Source organism: Apium graveolens, chromosome 4 (assembly GCF_009905375.1).
Source record: "Apium graveolens cultivar Ventura chromosome 4, ASM990537v1, whole genome shotgun sequence".
NCBI classification, from domain to species: Eukaryota; Viridiplantae; Streptophyta; class Magnoliopsida; order Apiales; family Apiaceae; genus Apium; species Apium graveolens.
The window spans coordinates 307091894-307110521 of NC_133650.1; the positions used below are offsets into that span (position 1 = coordinate 307091894).

The window sequence follows — 18628 nt, forward strand, 5'->3', positions numbered from 1 at the left end:
ATTTGGGGTGAACCACGGCTATACCTGCGTCCACGGACTAGAGAAACAACTGTTAGTGGATGGTTATCCTCGGCCGGGAAGACGCCTTATCCGCGAAGTCTTGAAGCCGTGGACGAGTCTTGGGCCTTTGTGGTTGGGCCTCATCGACGGACATTCCTAAAACTAGTAGAAGACGGTTTCCAGTAGGTTTCCTACTGGGCCTCGGGATGAAAAATTTAAGCTCATTAGGTTTCTTGTTCCCCAAGAACTACGTTGGCTTGATTCCATATAAATAGGGATACGTAGGCAAATTACAAGGGGTTGGAAGCGAAAGCCTTAAGGAGTCACCACCAACCCTAAGCAATCTCAGCCTCCAATTCATCACAACCTCCACACTTCGCTCACTTTTCAGGTGAAGGACCACCATCGTAGATCTTGATTCCAGCGACGAACCCCAAACTTTGTTGATACCAAATTCCTCTTACAGAGGACGCACCCTCCAAGGATGAATACCCTTGTCGAGGTAGATGCTCCTCGTACAGAGGACGCGCCCTCCAGGGATGAATACCCTTGTCGAGGTAGATGCTCTTTTGTAAGGAAGCTCCCTCCAAGGATGATTCTCCTTGTCGAGGTAGATCCTCCTCTTACAGAGAACGCGCCCTCCAAGAATGAATACCCTTGTCAAATTAGATGCTCCTCTGTAAGGAAGCTCCCTCCAAGGATGATTCCCCTTATCGAGGTAGATGCGCCTCTTACAGAGGACGCACCCTCCAAGGATGAATACCCTTGTCGAGGTAGATACTCCTCGTATAGAGGACGCGCCCTCCAAGAATGAATACCCTTGTCGAGGTAGATGCGCCTCTTACAGAGGACGCGCCCTCCAAGGATGATTCCCCTGGTCAAGGTAGATGTTCTTCTTACAGAGGACGCGCCCTCCAAGGATGAAAACCCTTGTTGAGGTAGATGTTCCTCTTATAGAGGATGCGCCCTCCAAGGTTGATTCCCCTTGTCGAGGTAGATGCTCCTCTTATAGAGGACGTGCCTTCCAAGGATGAAAACCCTTGCTGAGGTAGATGCTCCTCACACCGAGGACGCTCCGTCCAAGGATGATTCTCCTTGTCGAGGTAGATGCTCCTCTAATAGAGGACGCGCCCTCCAATGACGAATACCTTTGTCGAGGTAGATGCTCCTCTTACAGAAGACGCACCCTCCAAGGATGAATACTCTTATCGAGGTAGATGCTCTTCTTACGGAAAACGGCCCTCCAAGGATGAATACCATTGTCGAGGTAGATGCTCCTCTTACAGGAAACTCCCTCCAAGGATGATTCCCCTTGTGGAGATAGACGCGCCTCTTACAGAGGAAGCTCCCTCCAAGAATGATACCCTTGTCGAGGTGGACGCTCCACTTATAGAAGATGCGCTTTCCAAGGATTTCCCTTGTCGAGGTAGACGCGCCTTATACAAAGGACGCACCCTCCAACGATGTTACCTTGTCGAGGTAGACGCGCTTCTTACAGAGGACGCGCCCTCGAAGAATAATTTCCCTGGTCGAGGTAGACGCGCCTCCTACAAAGGACGCGCATTCCAAGGATGTTACCTTGTCGAGGTGGACGCGCCTCTTACAGATAAAGCTCCATCCAAGAATGAATACCTTTGTTGAGGAAGACGAGCCTCATACAAGCAACGCACCCTCCAAGAATGAATACCTTTTTCGAGCAAAACGCTCCTCGTAAAGAGGACGCACCCTCGAAGGATGAAAACCTTGTCGAGGTAGCCACTCCTGTTACAGAGGACACGCCCTCCAAGAAAGTTATCTTTGTCGAGGAAGACGCTCCTCGTAAAGAGGACGCGCCCTCTAATGATGTTAATTATTTGAAAAAGATGCTGCCACTATAAAAGGCGCACCCTCTAAAAATAGATGATTGTAGAAGATCGTAAAAGTTTGACTTTGATTTGAATAAATGAATCACACTATTTGTGAAAAAGACGAGATCAACGATTTGGAGTTATGATTTGGCAAGAAGCAAGAAATCAAATATTAAATGGTATTGTGTCATCGGTGGAAGGATAACTCTCACCCACAAGGCACGTCCTCCTTGCATCAATGATTATTTATTACTTGAAGATCAAAGAACTAGTCTTTTATTCTGATCGCGCCTTCCCTTTGAGCGTGCCCCTCCTATGATGACACTTTTAGTTTAAGGCGCGCCCATAGGAGACCAATATTGGGATGAAAAAGTTTGAGAAAATCCTCAAACCTTTTTTAATGGATTGTGCTTTTCCAAGGTATGCGAGGCGCACAATTTTGTATGATTTCTCTTGTTTCTTACGCCGAGTTAGCTCGTGTAAGCTTAGAGATGTGGTGCATAAGTGGTAAACTCTATAGACAAACCAAGGTTAAAGCCATCAAGAAGAGAAGCGGTAGAGAGTGACAAATTTTACGCTTGGGGTGTGAAGTTGTTATACAGATTCATGATATGCGCATTCATCTAGGGCGCGCCCAATGATGATTAAAGAAGAAATGAAGAAGGATAAAGAAAGGGCAATGAATAAGTTCATAAGGGCACACCCACAAATTGGTAGAAACTCATACAAATTTTTTAAGTTTGACAGGGGGTTTAAAATTTCAATCCCATTTCCAATGGCATATGAAATTTGGGGGGAAGTTGTTATGTCCAAAATTTGGTACGAGCAATATTTGGGTCAAAATCGGGTCAATTGGACAAAATTGAAAAAAAATATGAAGATCATCTCAAATTAGTGCTTCCCCCCTTTCTGATAAAGAAAGGGCGCACCCTCTAAGGGAGGAAATCAGGCGCGCTCTAACTTATATAGATATTAAGGCGCTCTCTGTTATTTTTCAGGCAGCAGTTGGATTTTTAGGCAGATTCTTTGGACGCTTCGTGAGTATAGGAAGACGATGAATGATTATTACTAACATATTTTCTACAGGTACTCTATTGAAGAACTCCTTGCTGTAATGCAACCGCATTAAGGCGTTATCCGTGGTCAGAGACCTCTAGGGGTATGCCTGGATGGAAGGCCTCCTCCTGTAGTCAATGACTGTCCTCATTGAGGATGTGGGGTAAATTCTGGTGTGTGCTTTGGGAGCTCTGTCTCTGTAGTCAACGAGTGTCCTCGTTGGGAGACTTCGGAGTATCCTGCACTTTGCACCCAAAAGTTTGGGATCACTTGTACTGCAATCTGGTAGGAGCTCCTTATCCGGGGGAAAATGACGTGTCCAACATTTGGGGTGAACCACGACTATACCTGCGTCCACGGACTAGAGAAATAGCTGGTTGTGGAGGGTTATTCTCGGTCGGGGAGATGCCTTGTCCGCGAAGTCTTGAAGTTGTGGACGAGCCTTGGGTCTTTGTGGTTGGGCTTCATCGACGGACATTCCTAAAGCTAGTAGAAGACGGTTTCCAGTAGGTTTCCTACTGGGCCTCAGGATGAGAAATTTAAGCCCATTAGGTTTCTTGTTTTCCAAGAATTACGTTGGCTAGATTCCCTATAAATAGGGATACGTAGGCAAATTGCAAGGGGTAGTAGCGAGAGCCTTAAGGAGTCACCACCAATCCTAAGCAATCTCAGCCCCTAATTCATCACAACCTCCACACTTCGCTCACTTTTCAGGTGAAAAACCACCATCGTAGATCTTGATTCCGGCGACCAACATCAAACTTTGTTGATACCGAATTTCTCTGTCAACAATTATATTAATATTTAAACAGCTTATTATATTTAAACTTTTATATTCTTTATTTTAACAATTCCTACAGGTACAGTACATGACTCGAGTCCCGTAAACAACATATTATATTATATTATTTATTTTCAGTCTAGTCTCATATTATCAAAAAATGTAACATATACATATATTATTGTAATTTCACAAAAGATACTGTAATGTTGTCGGACATTGACACAATAATTTAATATTCAACGGGAAAATTTAGCTTTTACGATCTAGAACATGATATAAAAAAGGATTGAGATTGTTGTCGGTACGTAAAATAATTGAGTTTATTTACATTTAAATATTTGTATTATTAGAAATACATATATGTTTGTCTTTATAATATTATATGATTTTATAATATTTTATGCAAATATGATTATAAAAATTTATTTATATAATATACATTGTAAAAATTATACTTAAAATTTTGATTTTTTTGATTTTGAAATGTTATTTATGTTTAAATTTAGTCTTACACGAAAACATGACACATGGTACATAACATGAATATATACGAACGAAATAAAATTAAAAAAATCAGACGTGTTTGGGTTTAAGAAAATATAATTTTCAGAGCTAATTTCTTATTTTCAGAGTAAAAAAAAAAGCGCAAAGACAAAACTGTCTCCTACATATACAATAAATATTTTTTGGAAAAAAAACAAGACAATAATAATTTGATAATTTCATACTTTTTTTCTGAAAATAAAAAAATGATTCTGAAAATAATATTTCACCTAGACTTGCCATTTAAAATATACACAATTGGAAAAGAAAATATCCCAAATATCTCCTTTATTTACATAGCCATTTATTTCAAATTTTATTTTATTCGATTCAAAAAGTAGTGTACAACTGGAATCACTCTTCGTAACTGCCGAGTGTAATAGACCTCGTACGTTACAACTTACAACCTCCAACCACCCTTCATTTGACAACAATTTATACCTGGGCAGTAGCCACTCTCTCTCCTAGCTTTCTACTTGTGTTCTTTTGCTTGTCGGAACAACAATTACTTCAAAAAATCATGACCAATCACTCTAATGAGCAGGTATATACATTTTCTTTTGTTTTGGATTTTTTAATATGAATTTCATGTTTTCTTGTATTAATTAGTAGTTTTATGCTATAAAGTTTTGATCTTTATTGATAATCTTGGGTTTTTAGTGATTGTAAGTGTTGTGTGTTTGCTGAAACTTGGGTAATTTGATTCTTTATGTGTTTTTGTATGTTAATTTCATGTTTTCTTGTATTTAATGGTAGTTTTATGCTATAAAGTTTTAATCTTTATCGGAAATCTTGGTTTTATTATATGATTTTTATGTATCAGTGGTTGTAAGTGTTGTGTGTTTGCTGAAACTTGAGTAATTTGATTCTTTATGTGTTTTTGTATGTGAATACATTTTTTCTTGTATCAGACAGTGATTTTATGATATAAAGTTTTGATCTTTATTGGTTATCTTGGTTTTATTTTATGATTTGTGTGTATCAGTGGTTGTAAGTGTTGTGTGTTTGCTGAAACTCTGGTAAGTTGATTCTTTGTGTGTGTTTGAATGTGAATAACATTTTTATCTTGTATCAAACAGTTATTTATGCTATAAAGTATTGATCTTTACTGGCAGTTTCCGGATTTTTGTGATTTGTATATATCAGTGGTTGTTAGTGATATCTGTTTGATAATTTTTTGTTTGTCAAATTCAGAAATTTGGGTAGAATTAACCCTTGTCAGACTGTAAGAGAGGGTAATTTTAGCGATTATATATGAAATGAAGCTCATTATTAGGAAGATTTGAGTTTGATACTGAACATTTAATTTATTGGAACAAGAACTAGTTGTAAAAACCATGAATCTAATAGTGAGCAGGTATATAGATTTTGTGTTTTTATTTTTGAATTACATGTTTTCTTGTATTAGATAACGATTTTGTGCTATAAAGCTTTGATCTTTTTCGGTAATTTTGGATATCTTGTGGTTTGTATGTGTCACTGGTTGTTAGTGATATTTGTTTGCTGAAACTTGGGTATATTTGATTCTTTATTTTTTTTTGCATATAGTTATCATGTCTTTTACATCAAACAGTGGTTTTATGCTATAAAGCTTTGATCTTTATGTTAATTTGAGATTTGTTTTAACATGTGTATATCAGCGGTTGTTAGTAATATGTGTTTTGCTTGATTCTTGGTTTTCAAATTCGGTAATAGTACACCTCGTCATGGTTAGGTTCATGTATCCGGTGTGTAACTTGTCTTGCACATTACGCTAGGGTGTAAGACCGAAAATTATTACAATGTGATGTGTCACAATTAATCTACATTTCACTAGTGACATTGTTCCAGCCTTCCAGGTGATATTTCCTTTTTTTGCAGTCTTTAACTTTGAAGCACAATTATTTTTTACTTCTTAATTTATTTTACCATTTCAATGCGTTATGCTTAATTATGATTTGTGTCATGTTTCTATTATTGGCGTGGTCACTTTAGGTGTGTGTTTGCATGCATGTAGTTGGTATGAATTGTGTGTCTGCCTGCTTGTGAGAAAAAATTATTTACCTAGTCGCTCAACAATTAAACCTAATGGAAGGAGTTCCGGACTGCCGAAATGCCTCTGCCAGATTTTCTTCTAAAAACATTGCCAAATTTCCAGATTATCTCAATTTGAGCCTTCTCTGATGGTATTGCATCTTCTTATCAAATATTTGACTATATGCTTGATCATTTTTTTCAGCAGATATATGCCCAAAATTCATCACCGGCACTACTTGTGGATCAAGATTGGCATGATATTACTGTAAAGAGTGAACCAAAAAGTGAGACACTCTCACAGGCAGAAACAGCTCTTAATCCTTCTAAGGTTATTTTAAAATTTCAAAGTTCAATATGTGATCTTCAAGTATAATTGTTGTATAATTATAGATATGCGCTTTTGTCTGTTATTAGTAATTGAGTGCTATGTTATGTTCAATATTGCAGAAATTGCAGGATGCTTTGGAAAAGAAAGGTCTAATACTGAAGAAACATGAAGAAAACATTAAGTTTTTAAGGAGACAGGAAAACACCTTAAATGACACCATTCTAGACCTGCAAGGTATGATGTATTACCATTCACCTAGTTCGAGTGTCAGCATGAGATTAACGCTCTTCATTATCATATTACGAATGCTCAGAAAATAAAAAGTCAGAATTTTTCTGCCTAATGCTCAGAAAATAACATGTCACAAATCTTTAAATTTCCTTTTTTGATTTATTGTCTACCTTCTTCTGATAGGAAAAGAATGCATAGCATACCAAATTCCATATCTAGAACTCTATTCAATAATACAACCTTTATTTAGCTATTTCCATGTGTCCTTAATATAAAAAGTTACTTCTAATCTTAGTGATACTCACCATGATTTTTTAAGCATAATTCTTGTCATCTCACTACCAATAGTAAATAAAGTATCTCACTACCAATAGTAAATAAAGTATCTCACTACCAATAATAAAATAAAGTATTTCCTTTTTTATAATGATAACAAGTACAACTTTATTTCTCTGTCTATAAGAAAGTTCCCCGACCAAAGAGATTGATTTTGGAAACTAAATCTTTACAGCTTATATGTAAAGCGTGGTTTTGCAGTACAATTAACTTTAATTTCCCTGATTATTGTTTCTGTATAACCTCCATAAATGTGTACTTCCCAGTTACTCTTGGCAAGTATCATTCTTCAAATAGCCTTGCCCAAGAAGAGAGCGAGTTAGAGAATATTCAACGTAAGTTGAAGCACACAAATTCTGCAGCTGGGATTGTGTGTCAGCTGAAGACTCGCCACAGTACTCGGGGTTCTCAATTTCCATTGACGAAGGGTATGCTTGGAATTGTCGCAACCCTTGGGAAGGTGGATGATGATACTATAAACAGGTTTGCGCCGTTCATATTCATTTGTAAATCTTGTATTGAACCAAGTTCTATGGGTCCTAAGTTTTTCTGATTTTTCGAGAAATTAAAGGTTCCTCCTTCATAGTTTGTCTAGATATATATTCTGTTGATCTGATCCGAAATACTACAAATATCAGGCATGATCAAGATATCCTACTTACGGCTCCAAGTTTTCCCCAAGTTAATTTAAATGTCTCCCTTGTCTGGTTTCGTCTAGTGTAACAAAACAAAACTCATATGTTGTAAATGGGGAAATTATGATATATTTTGAAAGTTTGATGATTATTTTTCTTAAAATATATAATGTTGGTATGTATAAATGGTGATTAGTTTGAATTATAATGATGCAAGGACTGATAGATTCATATTCTAGATGCGGCTCTCCCCTCACACTCCTACTCCCATACCCAATCCTAAAACTCCTTTCTCTTTATAAAGAGAATATCTAGGAGAGTTAGAACAATCTGGAGAAGCTATTAGAACAGACTAAGTCCGTTATTGTTGATATTTGCATAAGCAATGGGCAAAAACAATTCCACATTTTACACCGATCTTATGATACCAGACATGGTCTACTGAACTTGTTTAGGACTTTCACTGTTAATTTAGTATATTGACACTTTGTTTTTTTTTAATTGAAAATTTCAAAGTTAAAACAACAGTACAATCTTTTCTGTGTTAGCCATCTCTCGAGTTACTTGGGGAAAAACAATATGCTGGCAGTTGTTTGCAAGACTCTTGACACTGTTAACGCTATGGAGTCTTATGATAAAGAAGGCTTAGTAAAGAAGAATTCTGGCATTCATGGACTTGGAGCTTCAATCGGACAAACTATAGATGGACGATTTCGTGTCATATGTCTTGAATGTCTTAGGTAAATGATTTTTGCTCTTATATGACCCTATACCATGTTTCTTTTATTTCTTATTTGATATTTCTTTACTCTGTCTCATGTATTATGTATGCCTGCAGTCCATATGTTGGCAAGTTTATAACTAATGACCCACAAAGAAGGCTTGATATTCAAAAACCAAGATTACCCGATGGAGAAATTCCACATGGCTTCATTGATTATGCTGTGAATATGATTCACATTGAAAGGGAAAACTTATTTTATGTCACACATGATGGTCATGGCCTTAGAGAGACCCTGTTTTATAATCTGTTCTCACGCGTGCAAGTTTATCAAACTAGGAAAGATATGATGCAGGCTGTTTCCTTGATAACTGATGGAGCCATATCTTTGGATGGTGAAATAATAAAGAGTCCTGGAGATTATATCTTTGGCGCTGTGTAAGCTCATTTGACTTTATTATCACTTTTTATTAACCGAGTGTGCAAGAGTTGTATGTCACTTTTTTCTAGTAACTGAGTGGTGCAAGAGCCTGGTTTTTATGCTTAGTGAGCCTGGTTTTTATGCTTAGTTCTTCGAAGTTAAAGAATCGTATCTATGATTGGCTAACAATTTCTTTTTACCTAGTAAACAAACCACTGGTTTTTGAGCTTGTAGAGAATCACAACTTATTAGCTTGTAAAATTTGTCTTTGCATAGATAGTTGTTCTGCCGTATGGCTAAATATCTGTTTCTCTTTCAAAACACATCTTTTTGCCAAATCTTTCAGCATAAAAAATCATTAATATAATTTGCATGTAAAGTTGATAGACAAAGGCTTTCTTATGGAAAAGAAAATAAAATAGTTGTTGGTGCTTAATATTAGTAAATATACATATTGTTCTTTAATGACCATTTAAAGTTGAATTGTATATGCCTTGTTGAATTTTGTGTAATTTTAAGTAGAAGAAGTCTGGCTAGAGACCATCAGCACAGTTCATTCTTTAACTTGAAACTAGTCCTTGTAATGTTTTTGGTCGACATGCTAATTTTATGTTTAATTTGTTATGCTTATATGGTTTCCTTTGTATTTATATTTCTTCAAGGGAAGAAGCAGATGTAAAATTCCTGAAAGCCTCTGGACCACCATGTCCAACTGCCGATTACTCTGCAATTGAAGACAAGATAAAGAAGATAGAGTGGGAAAAGGAACGGATATCGGATGACCTGCGAAGAGAGCAAGTACTTTTAAAGCAGGCTAAAGTCACCTTCGATGCCCAGAGGGAAGAGCTTATCCAGTTCCTAGCACAGAGTTCGAAAACTGTTCAGGTAATACTCTTCAATGAACAAGTACTACAAGTTGTTTTCTCTGGGTTTCAAAACTATGTTGAACTCTTTCCTAGTAGCAATAATCCCTGTCACAGAAATAACAGAGCAAGAACTGTGCTGGTCTCGGAAAAGCTATGTGTATCATAAATTATATTTCGAACATGAATCTATCCGTATTTCAGTATTGCAAGCTAGAGTAGACCAATGTGAGTCATACCTGTATGTAAATTACTTGATAATGATCTTCAATGTCTTAGTATTATTTAGCGATTGTGTTTGGGTGTCAAGAGTCAAGACTGCTTTTTAAATCTGTCCTAGTAGCAATAATCTGTCACAAATATAACAGTGCAAGAACTGTATGGGGCCTGAAAAAGCTGTACGTGTCGTTAAATCTATTTCAAAGATATATTAAGAATTTTTGAATTTTACATGCTACAATGTGAGTCATAATTGTGTGTAAATTGCTTGATAAGTTTTTGGAAGATTTTCTTTGCGAGGACATGGATTATTAATCATTTTATATAGAGTTTAACCTGGGCCCTAAAATGTTCTTGAATTACTAAATAAATGATTACTATGCTGATTTATTACTTAATATATACTATGCAAAGAACATTAAGCTTTATTCAAAAACATTACTTAATAAGGAAAAGAGAATCGAAAGTTCACAGTAGAAAAGTTTTCTATTAGTGCACCTCAAGTTCACAATAGGTATATACTTAATATTACTAAATATCAGATTTTTCGAAAACATTGCATCTATACAGTTGAAAGTGATCAAAGTTTAATTCTAATCTGCTTTTGTTCCGCATAATAATTTGACTACTTTTTGTATGTTCCAAATTTACACCATATATGAAAAAAAGTTGGAGTTTGTAACACGTTTTGATGTGATTTCCAGAGTCCAGCAGCCCGAGATGGATCGGCACTGAGATTCCAGATAAAATCAGAAGTGAAGAATGAAACCGGTTCAGGAAATTAAGGGTACTATTGCGTACCCCTACTTCTGGCAACTGTGGCTGGTTGAGGTCCTTTTCCTGCTGTGAAGGAATTGCAGAGTTTTTCCATATGTACTGTGGGGGACTGGTTCTACAGTTTCATTTATTTTCACCGGAGAAAAATTTATACAGCAAGAAAAGTGTTGAACTTGTAGTTAGTACTGTTGCTTTATTTCTCAACTCTTGAGCCGTGGTATGCATTTCATGCTGCAAATTGATTAAACAAACTTGTAGGATCAGCTGTACAATGCATATCGTCAATTGGTTTCACATTTTATCTTAGCTTTTCGACCTTTGTCTTTGAAATATGCCCCTCCCTTCGTCATAGATGCCTCAGTTCGAAAATTCCTGTTGAAAGTCTCTGTGTTTTTCAGCAGTACATGTGTACATTTCAGATTGTTCTTGTCAGAGGGCGGTTTGGTAGTGCTTTTCGGTTGTTCATTAGAAACTGATCTCCTCGGCATTTTCTTCTTTTCCGACCTCACTCTGTTCCATTCCATTCTATCCGGTAGCTCGCAACACTAGTGTTGGAACCCCGGGCAATGTTAGCTTTAGGCATTTACGAGATTAATCTTCGCTCAAGATTTACGAGGTTCACAACATGCGTTTAACACTGAATATGCAAGTATTCAGTTAAATTGACAAATATGATATGCGTAATTTAATAAACACATTTTTAGTTAAATTGTCTTAATTTATACATGCCATAGAAGGTAAAAAGTATGCAATGGTAATCGTATTGGAGTCGTTTCCTTGAAGACCCTAGTAAAACTGATGAGATTTGAGTTTAACACTGAACGGGTATATAGATTTTTGTGTTTTGATACTTATTATATATTTTTTATATGAATTACATGTTTTCTTGTATTACACGGTGATTTTATGCTATAAAGCTTTGATCTTTATGTGTTTTTGCATATGGTTATCATGTCTCTTATATGAAACAGTGGTTTTAAGCTATAAAGCTTTCATCTTTATTGTTAATTTAAGATTTTTTTTTATTACATGTGTATCAGTGGTTTTTACTTGTTAGAGCATACCATGATAACTAAAATTTATTGAACCTGTAAGTCTATGCACTCCACTCCAGTAGTATTAGCTATAATCATTAAGTATATTTGAAAATATTATTTTATTCCTATTTTTCAAATTTATATGTATATATATATATAAACTTTAAATAGTTAAATAAATTTAGTTAATACTTAATTCAATACATGAAAAAATATATAATTTTAATTTAATAATTATTACAACTGAAAATATTATAACATATAAATATAACAAAAATATATTTAATAAAAAGTTACTAATATATATTGTATTATATATATATATATATTGTTTGTTTAAAATAATTAATAAATTTTGTTATTAAGAGAACAATATTTTCACACTTAATATTATATAAATTAAAAATATTATATATAAAATATTAATTTTAATATTTATGTATTAAATATTATATAAATATATGTATGTATTAATGTGTGGATTTAAGTTTAAATATGAATTAAATCTGACGTGGAAGATATAGCTAACGTCTATAAATTCAACAAAAATGAAATATCTAAATTTTTTGCTAACAGGTGATATGGTTGAAGTGCTGTTATTGTTACCTAATATCTATATCTGAGTGTCATATTGAATTTTGAGCTAACGCCTAACAGGATGTATGTGTTTTGCTTGAGTCTTGGTTTTCAAATTGCAAGTACACTTACTCATAGCTCCACAATTACAATTAAGACAACCTTCTAAAACATTCAATTTATCCCAACGCGCACTCGACGCCGAGTACATTCCTGAATACTAGTCGACAAGTCGCCCGACTAGTCGTAAAAAGTATACAAAGTGTTTATAATTATACATAAAATTACTAGATTTAATATATAAATAATATAACTGAACATGTTAGTTTTATAATTTAAATTTAGTAATAAAATAATATGTTCAAAATAAGCATGGCACACCACATTAAGCTGTTGAGTAACCAGCTCGTCTAAAACCTTAAGGTGTTAGAGGAAGACCCCAATTGGATCATATATTTAACACTCCCCCTCACTCTCGAAAGCCCATTTATGGGTCGAAGAGTGGAACACCGGCGTCCATCTTTGGGGGTGGCTGGGAATCGAACCTTAGTCCTCCCGCCAGCCTAAACTCTGATACCATGTTGAGTAACCAGCTCATCTAAAACTTTAAGGTGTTAGAGGAAGGCCCCAATTGAATCATATATTTAACATAAGCATGGTATACCATATTTATGGTTATGAAGGCCCCAAGTTGGGCTACGAGACTCTTGGGCGACGTTCACGTCAACTAGTCGATGACAAGTTGGGTTTCGAGACTCTCGGCGCCCGAGTATTTTTGCATCGACTAGTCGCTGACTAGTCGCCTCCATTATAACAATCTGTAACCTACTCGGGTGGTCTCCGTGAAGACCTTAGTGAAAGAAGGGATTTTTAGCGAGTATATGTGAATTGTGAGCTTTCTGAAGCTCATTTATAGGTAGATTTTAGTTTAACAATGAATATTTAATTAACTAAGTGGTTTAATGAGATGCACACAGTTAGATAATTCTTCTTTAATTTTTAGTTAATAACGGATGAATTGATCGTTGGATTTGTAAATGGAAAGCTAGGGTTTATGTTCACCTCATCACGTTGTACTCATGTATTAGGTGGGGGTAACATGTCTTGGTATGCTAGAGTGTAAATCTATAGATTATTTTCTACCTGCTAAGCTACAATTTAAACAATCACTCTAATAGTGAGCTGGTATATAACTTTACTTTTCTATTCCGATTCTTGTTTTTGTATATGATGTATGTTTTCTTGCATCAAAAAGTTTTATGCTAAAAAGTTTTGATCTATATTGGTAATTTAAGATTTTTTGTGGTTGGTATGTATCACTGGTTATTAATGTTTGCTGATTCCTTTAGTGGATTATTTAGAAACTTGGGTGTATCTGAGTTCAAGGTTATCACGGCGCCAAGTCGACCCTCGATGCCCGAGTACCTTCGTGAAGACTAGTCGATAAGTCGCCCAACTAGTCATAAATGTCGACAAAATGTTCATTATACATATAATTACTTGATTTAATATTTAATATAATTGAACACGTTAGTTTTATAATTTAAATCAAAATTTATAGAATAGTAAGTTCAAAATATGCACGGTACACCACAATTATTGTAATGAAGACCCCAAGTCGGGTTACGAGACTCTTGGGCGACCTTCACGTCAACTAGTCGACGACAAGTCATGTTTCGAGACTCTCGGCGCCTGAGTACCTTCGCGTCGACTAGTCGCTGACCAGTCGTGGACTAGTCGTCTTTGTGATAACAATGTTTGAGTCTTTATGTGTTTTTGCATGTGAATTATATGTTTTTTGGTATCAAAAAGTGATTGTATTCTATAAAGCTTTTATCGTAATTAGAATTTTATGGATTTTTGGTGATTTGTATTTATAAGTTCTTATTGATACGTGTTTGCTGGTTTCCTGTCTTATACATAAAACTGGTTTGCTATTCTAAAAAATATTACGATGTGATGTGCCATGTCATATTGATAAGTTTCAAGTAAAATCATATTTGATTGACATTTCACTAGTGAAATTGTTCCAACTGATATTTTCTTTTTTCCCGCCTTTAACTTTAAAACGCAATTATTTTTTTACTTTTTACTGTAAGTTTTACCTTTTCGATGCATTGTGTGTGTTTGCATGCATATTATTGGTATGAATTTGTGTGTGCCTGCAAGTGAGAAAAAGTTGTTTAACTTGCCGCTTTATAATTAAACCTAATGGAAGGAGTTCCGGACTGCCGGAATGCCTCTGCCAGATTTTCTGAAAAAAAATGTCGGACTATTTCAGTTTGAGCCTTCACTAATGGTATTTATTAGATATTTGACTAAATACCTATTCATTTTTTTTCCAGCAAATCTATGCCTCAGCAACTGTAAAGAGTGAACCGGAAAACGGGACACTCTCACAGGCAGAAACAGTGTTTAATGCTACTAAGGTTACGACAAATATCAGAGTCCAATATGCGATCTTCAAGTATCATTGTATATTTATGAATGCGTGCTTTTGTCTGTTACTGATAAGTGAGTGCTCTGTTATGTTCAATATTGCTGAAATTACAGGAGGTTTTGAAAAAGAAAGGGCTAATACGCAAGACACATGAAGCAATATTAAGTGTTTAAAGACACAGGAAAACACCTTAAATGACACCATTCTAGATCTACAAGGTGTGTATCATTCTTTAAATAGACCTATGATGGAACGAGGTAACCTTTCACCAGAAGAGAGCGAGGTGAAGAATATTTCAAGTAATCTGAAGCACACAAATTCTGCAGCTGAGATTGTGTGTCAGCTAAAGATACGTGCCACGATACTCAGGGTTTTTAATTTCCAATGATGAAGGATATGCTTGGGGTTGCTGCAACCCTTGGGAAGGTGGATGATGACAATATTAGCAGGTTTACGCAGTTCATATTCATTCATTAACCTTGTATTCCATATCTTGTATTCAACCAAGTGCTATGGGTTCCAAGTCTTTCTGATTTTCCCAGCAATTAAAATTCCTACTTCATAGTTGTGTCTAGTGATATATTCCGTTGATCTGATCATAATGACTACTAATATCAAGCATGATCAAGATATCTTTCTGTTGTTATTTCTATACTCTGTCTCATGTATCATGTATGCCTGCAGTCCATATGTTGGTGATTTTATAATTAATGACCCACAAAGAAGGCTTCATTGATTACGCTGTGAATATATGATCTACATCGACAGGGAAAACTGTTATTTATAAAGAACTAATAATGAGATTTACAGAAGGGGGTTGAATATAAATCTCAAAACTTTTTCAAGTTTTGAGCAGTTTTAAGACTAAGTGAATACAATACAATTGTGTGTGAATTGCTTTAAGCAAGTGCAGACAGATATATATTCAAGAACACAAATGTAAATAACAAAAAGACCTTAAAAACTTTTCTGGTGGATTTGTTGTTCCACCAGAGATGGTATTCCGAAGAATCTGTGATACAAAGAATTGATCACAGCTGCGTCCTAGTACAAACTAGATGATTTTCTCTCAAGGTTTTTCTAAACAGCTCTGGAAAATTCACATCTAATTACTAGCTGTAACTTGGTTTATATATCACCAAGTTTTTACAAGTGAAGACAAAGATAAAGTACAATAATAAAATAGTTCTCCACTTGTTTCTACTCCATTTCTATCCAGTACAATATTGGATTATCTGTTGACTTTCCTTTTTGTACCAGAGTTAAAACGGCTGCTTTTTCTTCTGTTCCTCAAAGAGGCTACCACATTCCAGTTGTCTCTATCAACCCATGTGCCTCTGTCAGCTTTAGAAACTGTCACTATCAACTGCTATGCAACTAAGTATCCGTTGAAGCTTTCATCCGTTGATGGCTTTATTGACACTCTTATCCGTTGATGCTTTAGCAGTTGAAGCTTTACCCGTTGGTGTACTCATCCGTTGAAGGATGTTATCCGTTGAAGCTTTAGAGACATCCGTTGAAACTTTGTTTCTCATCCGTTGAAGGCCTTTAAGTTATCAGTTGATACCACTTCATTTATACAAAATTACAAGGCATGAAGTATTTACAATTAGCCCTCCTATTTGCATATCCTCTAGTAGTCAACATGACTTATAATTTCCCACAACTTCTAAGAATTATAACTCAAATACAGAGACTGAAATGTGCTACAACACTAGACTTATTTCTAAGTAAAGCTACACCATCAACGGATAGCCAAAGTGGTCTTATCCGTTGAGGCTACAAATACTAGATTTCTACTTAAGTGTTTTGTTTAACATATCATCAAACTAATGCACATATGTTCCTAACAATCTCCCCCTATTTATGTCTATAAGAATTGTAGGCATAAATTCAGGGTTAACTTGATGATAACAAAACACTTAACAGATATAAGAGTTGAAACTAAGTAGAAATTCAAAAGTGCTGCAAAAGTATGTTTACTGAGATGGAATTGAAGATTTATAGTGTTTCCAAGGGTGCTCCTCTAGCCTGAGCAAATCATCTTCTTTTCCTTTGTCCCCTTGTTTTCTTTCCTAGCCTCCTGTCATTTTCCTCAATTTGGAGTTGGAGTTGTCTGTAGAATTCAGCTTCATCTTCATCACTGATATCCAACTTAGATTGCATGTCCTTTCATTCTTTGTGCCTTTATACTTGAACACTAGCCTTTCTGGTAGGTGTCTGTAAGCATCTATTCCCCTTACTTCCTCCAGTTCATCCAGGTAGAGTTCAATATCTGAACATTCTTTTATGTCACAAATGTGAACATAATCATCCTTAGAGATTGGTGGCTTGGGCTTAGGTTTGTGTTTCTGAGTGAATTTTATTGAGGTTGGGGGAGGTGTAGATTTGGATTTTCTTTTCTGTTTCTTTGGTGGTGGAGAAGTAGTTAAAAAGGTAGGCAATTTGATGGTGTCCCAATCAATAGGTTCCTCTTTAGGGAAGATTGGTTCACCATGAATATTTATATTAGGGTCAGCAATAACAGGTGCAGGAATGGAAGGTAGTGGTTTAGATTGTGATTTGGTTGCCTCAGTGTTATCTTCAATCCTTCTTTGTGCCTTGGCCTACCTTCTGTTACCCTTCTGCTATTCCTTTCTTTCCTCACTTCTTTCCTCTACTCTTTCACCAAGCAGATTCCCAACAACCTCACTTGAGTTTTCAGTCTTGCCTTCACTCCTGTCTTCAATCCCTTTCTTCACTTCTTCAAGTTGGTTTGACTTTAGCTGTTTTTCAAGCTTTGCTTGTGCTCTTTTGTCAGCCTTTAGCTTTTTAGCTTCTTCCTTCAACCTTCTGGCTTCTTCCCTCTTGGCTATTGAGAATTTGGGATGTCCTTGTGTCACACAGATACTCTTTCCCTCTCTATAAATGATAGCCATATTCATTCTTTCCACTGCATCCTTGGTCTCTTTGTACTTTAGGATATTACCTCCCAAAACTTTATCTTCATCAGGCTTTGGAAGGGGAAAGTCCACTTCCTTTAGTTGAGCAAAGTTTAGAGGGTTCTTAGTAGAGTCCTTGTTGAATCTGGTGGTTGGCTTGAGTACCATAGGTTTTAGGTTCCTTGAAGAAGTTTCTCCAACCTTATTCCTCCTTACTGGCTTTTTCTCCATAATGACTGGCTCAACTTTTGTGCTGTGTTTCACAGATAAAGATTTTGTAGTTGTAGAGTCAAACACTTGTTGTATCCTTTCATCAATTTTCTCCCATTGCTCTTTCACCTGAATCTCAGCTGCTGCTATCAGGATTAGGTCAATTCCATCAAGCTTTCCTTTGATTTGAAATGTTGGAGAAGTAGTGATGGCAGGAACTAGCACTTTGGATATTTACTCCTTTATCAATTCCCATTCAGGTAAATCTGGAATAGAACTAGGGCCTTCATCTCCCCTTAAGTTCATGCTTCCATCAAATGAAACAGAGTCATCATCATTGGAATTTACTCCAAATTCCTCAGATGGCTCACCAGCTGTAGAAGGCATTCTATTGACAGCAGCTTTATCCCTTTGAAGAGATTCTGAAGTATGTACCAGATTTAAAGTCTTTTCTGCCTCCTCATTGCCCTGAGTAGCCAAAAGTTGATAGGCTGACACAGGATGAGTAAAAGTGTCAGCATCCAAGGAAATGTTATCAATTACAGCTTTGTAGGGTTGCTAAAATTGTCTTTCCTTTTCAGCATCATCCACAATCATTGACTCACTAGCAATGGCTGTATCCACCCTTATATCCCCTGTACCTGCCTTTCTCTCAATTTCTCTCTTT

At 36.0% G+C, this 18628-nt stretch overlaps 1 protein-coding gene across 3 annotated transcripts; it reads left to right on the plus strand.

Annotated features, from left to right (window-relative positions):
* Window positions 1–4580: 4580 nt before the first annotated feature.
* Window positions 4581–11083, plus strand: LOC141721570 (protein DEFECTIVE IN MERISTEM SILENCING 3-like). Of its 3 annotated transcripts, none has more exons than XM_074524532.1 (8): window positions 4581–4774; window positions 6449–6574; window positions 6694–6808; window positions 7408–7624; window positions 8325–8516; window positions 8615–8935; window positions 9581–9803; window positions 9899–10152. In XM_074524532.1, exons 1-8 carry the CDS (start codon window positions 4751–4753, stop codon window positions 9902–9904), a joined length of 1224 nt encoding a protein of 407 aa, XP_074380633.1. In that variant the 5' UTR covers window positions 4581–4750; the 3' UTR covers window positions 9905–10152. The 3 variants fall into 3 exon arrangements, with proteins under 3 accessions (XP_074380633.1, XP_074380631.1, XP_074380632.1); XM_074524530.1 differs by lacking the exon at window positions 9899–10152 and adding an exon at window positions 10705–11083 and having other exon boundaries at window positions 4583–4774; XM_074524531.1 differs by lacking the exon at window positions 9899–10152 and adding an exon at window positions 10705–11083 and having other exon boundaries at window positions 4583–4774; window positions 6452–6574.
* The last annotated feature ends 7545 nt before the right edge of the window (window positions 11084–18628 follow it).

Excerpts from the sequence above, each read along its gene's own strand:
- LOC141721570 (XM_074524530.1), top strand. The coding sequence starts at position 4,751 with ATGACCAATCACTCTAATGAGCAG. Across the intron at positions 7,625-8,324 it reads GATGATGATACTATAAACAG|CCATCTCTCGAGTTACTTGG; the intron begins GTTTGCGCCGTT and ends TTTCTGTGTTAG. Across the intron at positions 8,936-9,580 it reads GATTATATCTTTGGCGCTGT|GGAAGAAGCAGATGTAAAAT; the intron begins GTAAGCTCATTT and ends TATTTCTTCAAG.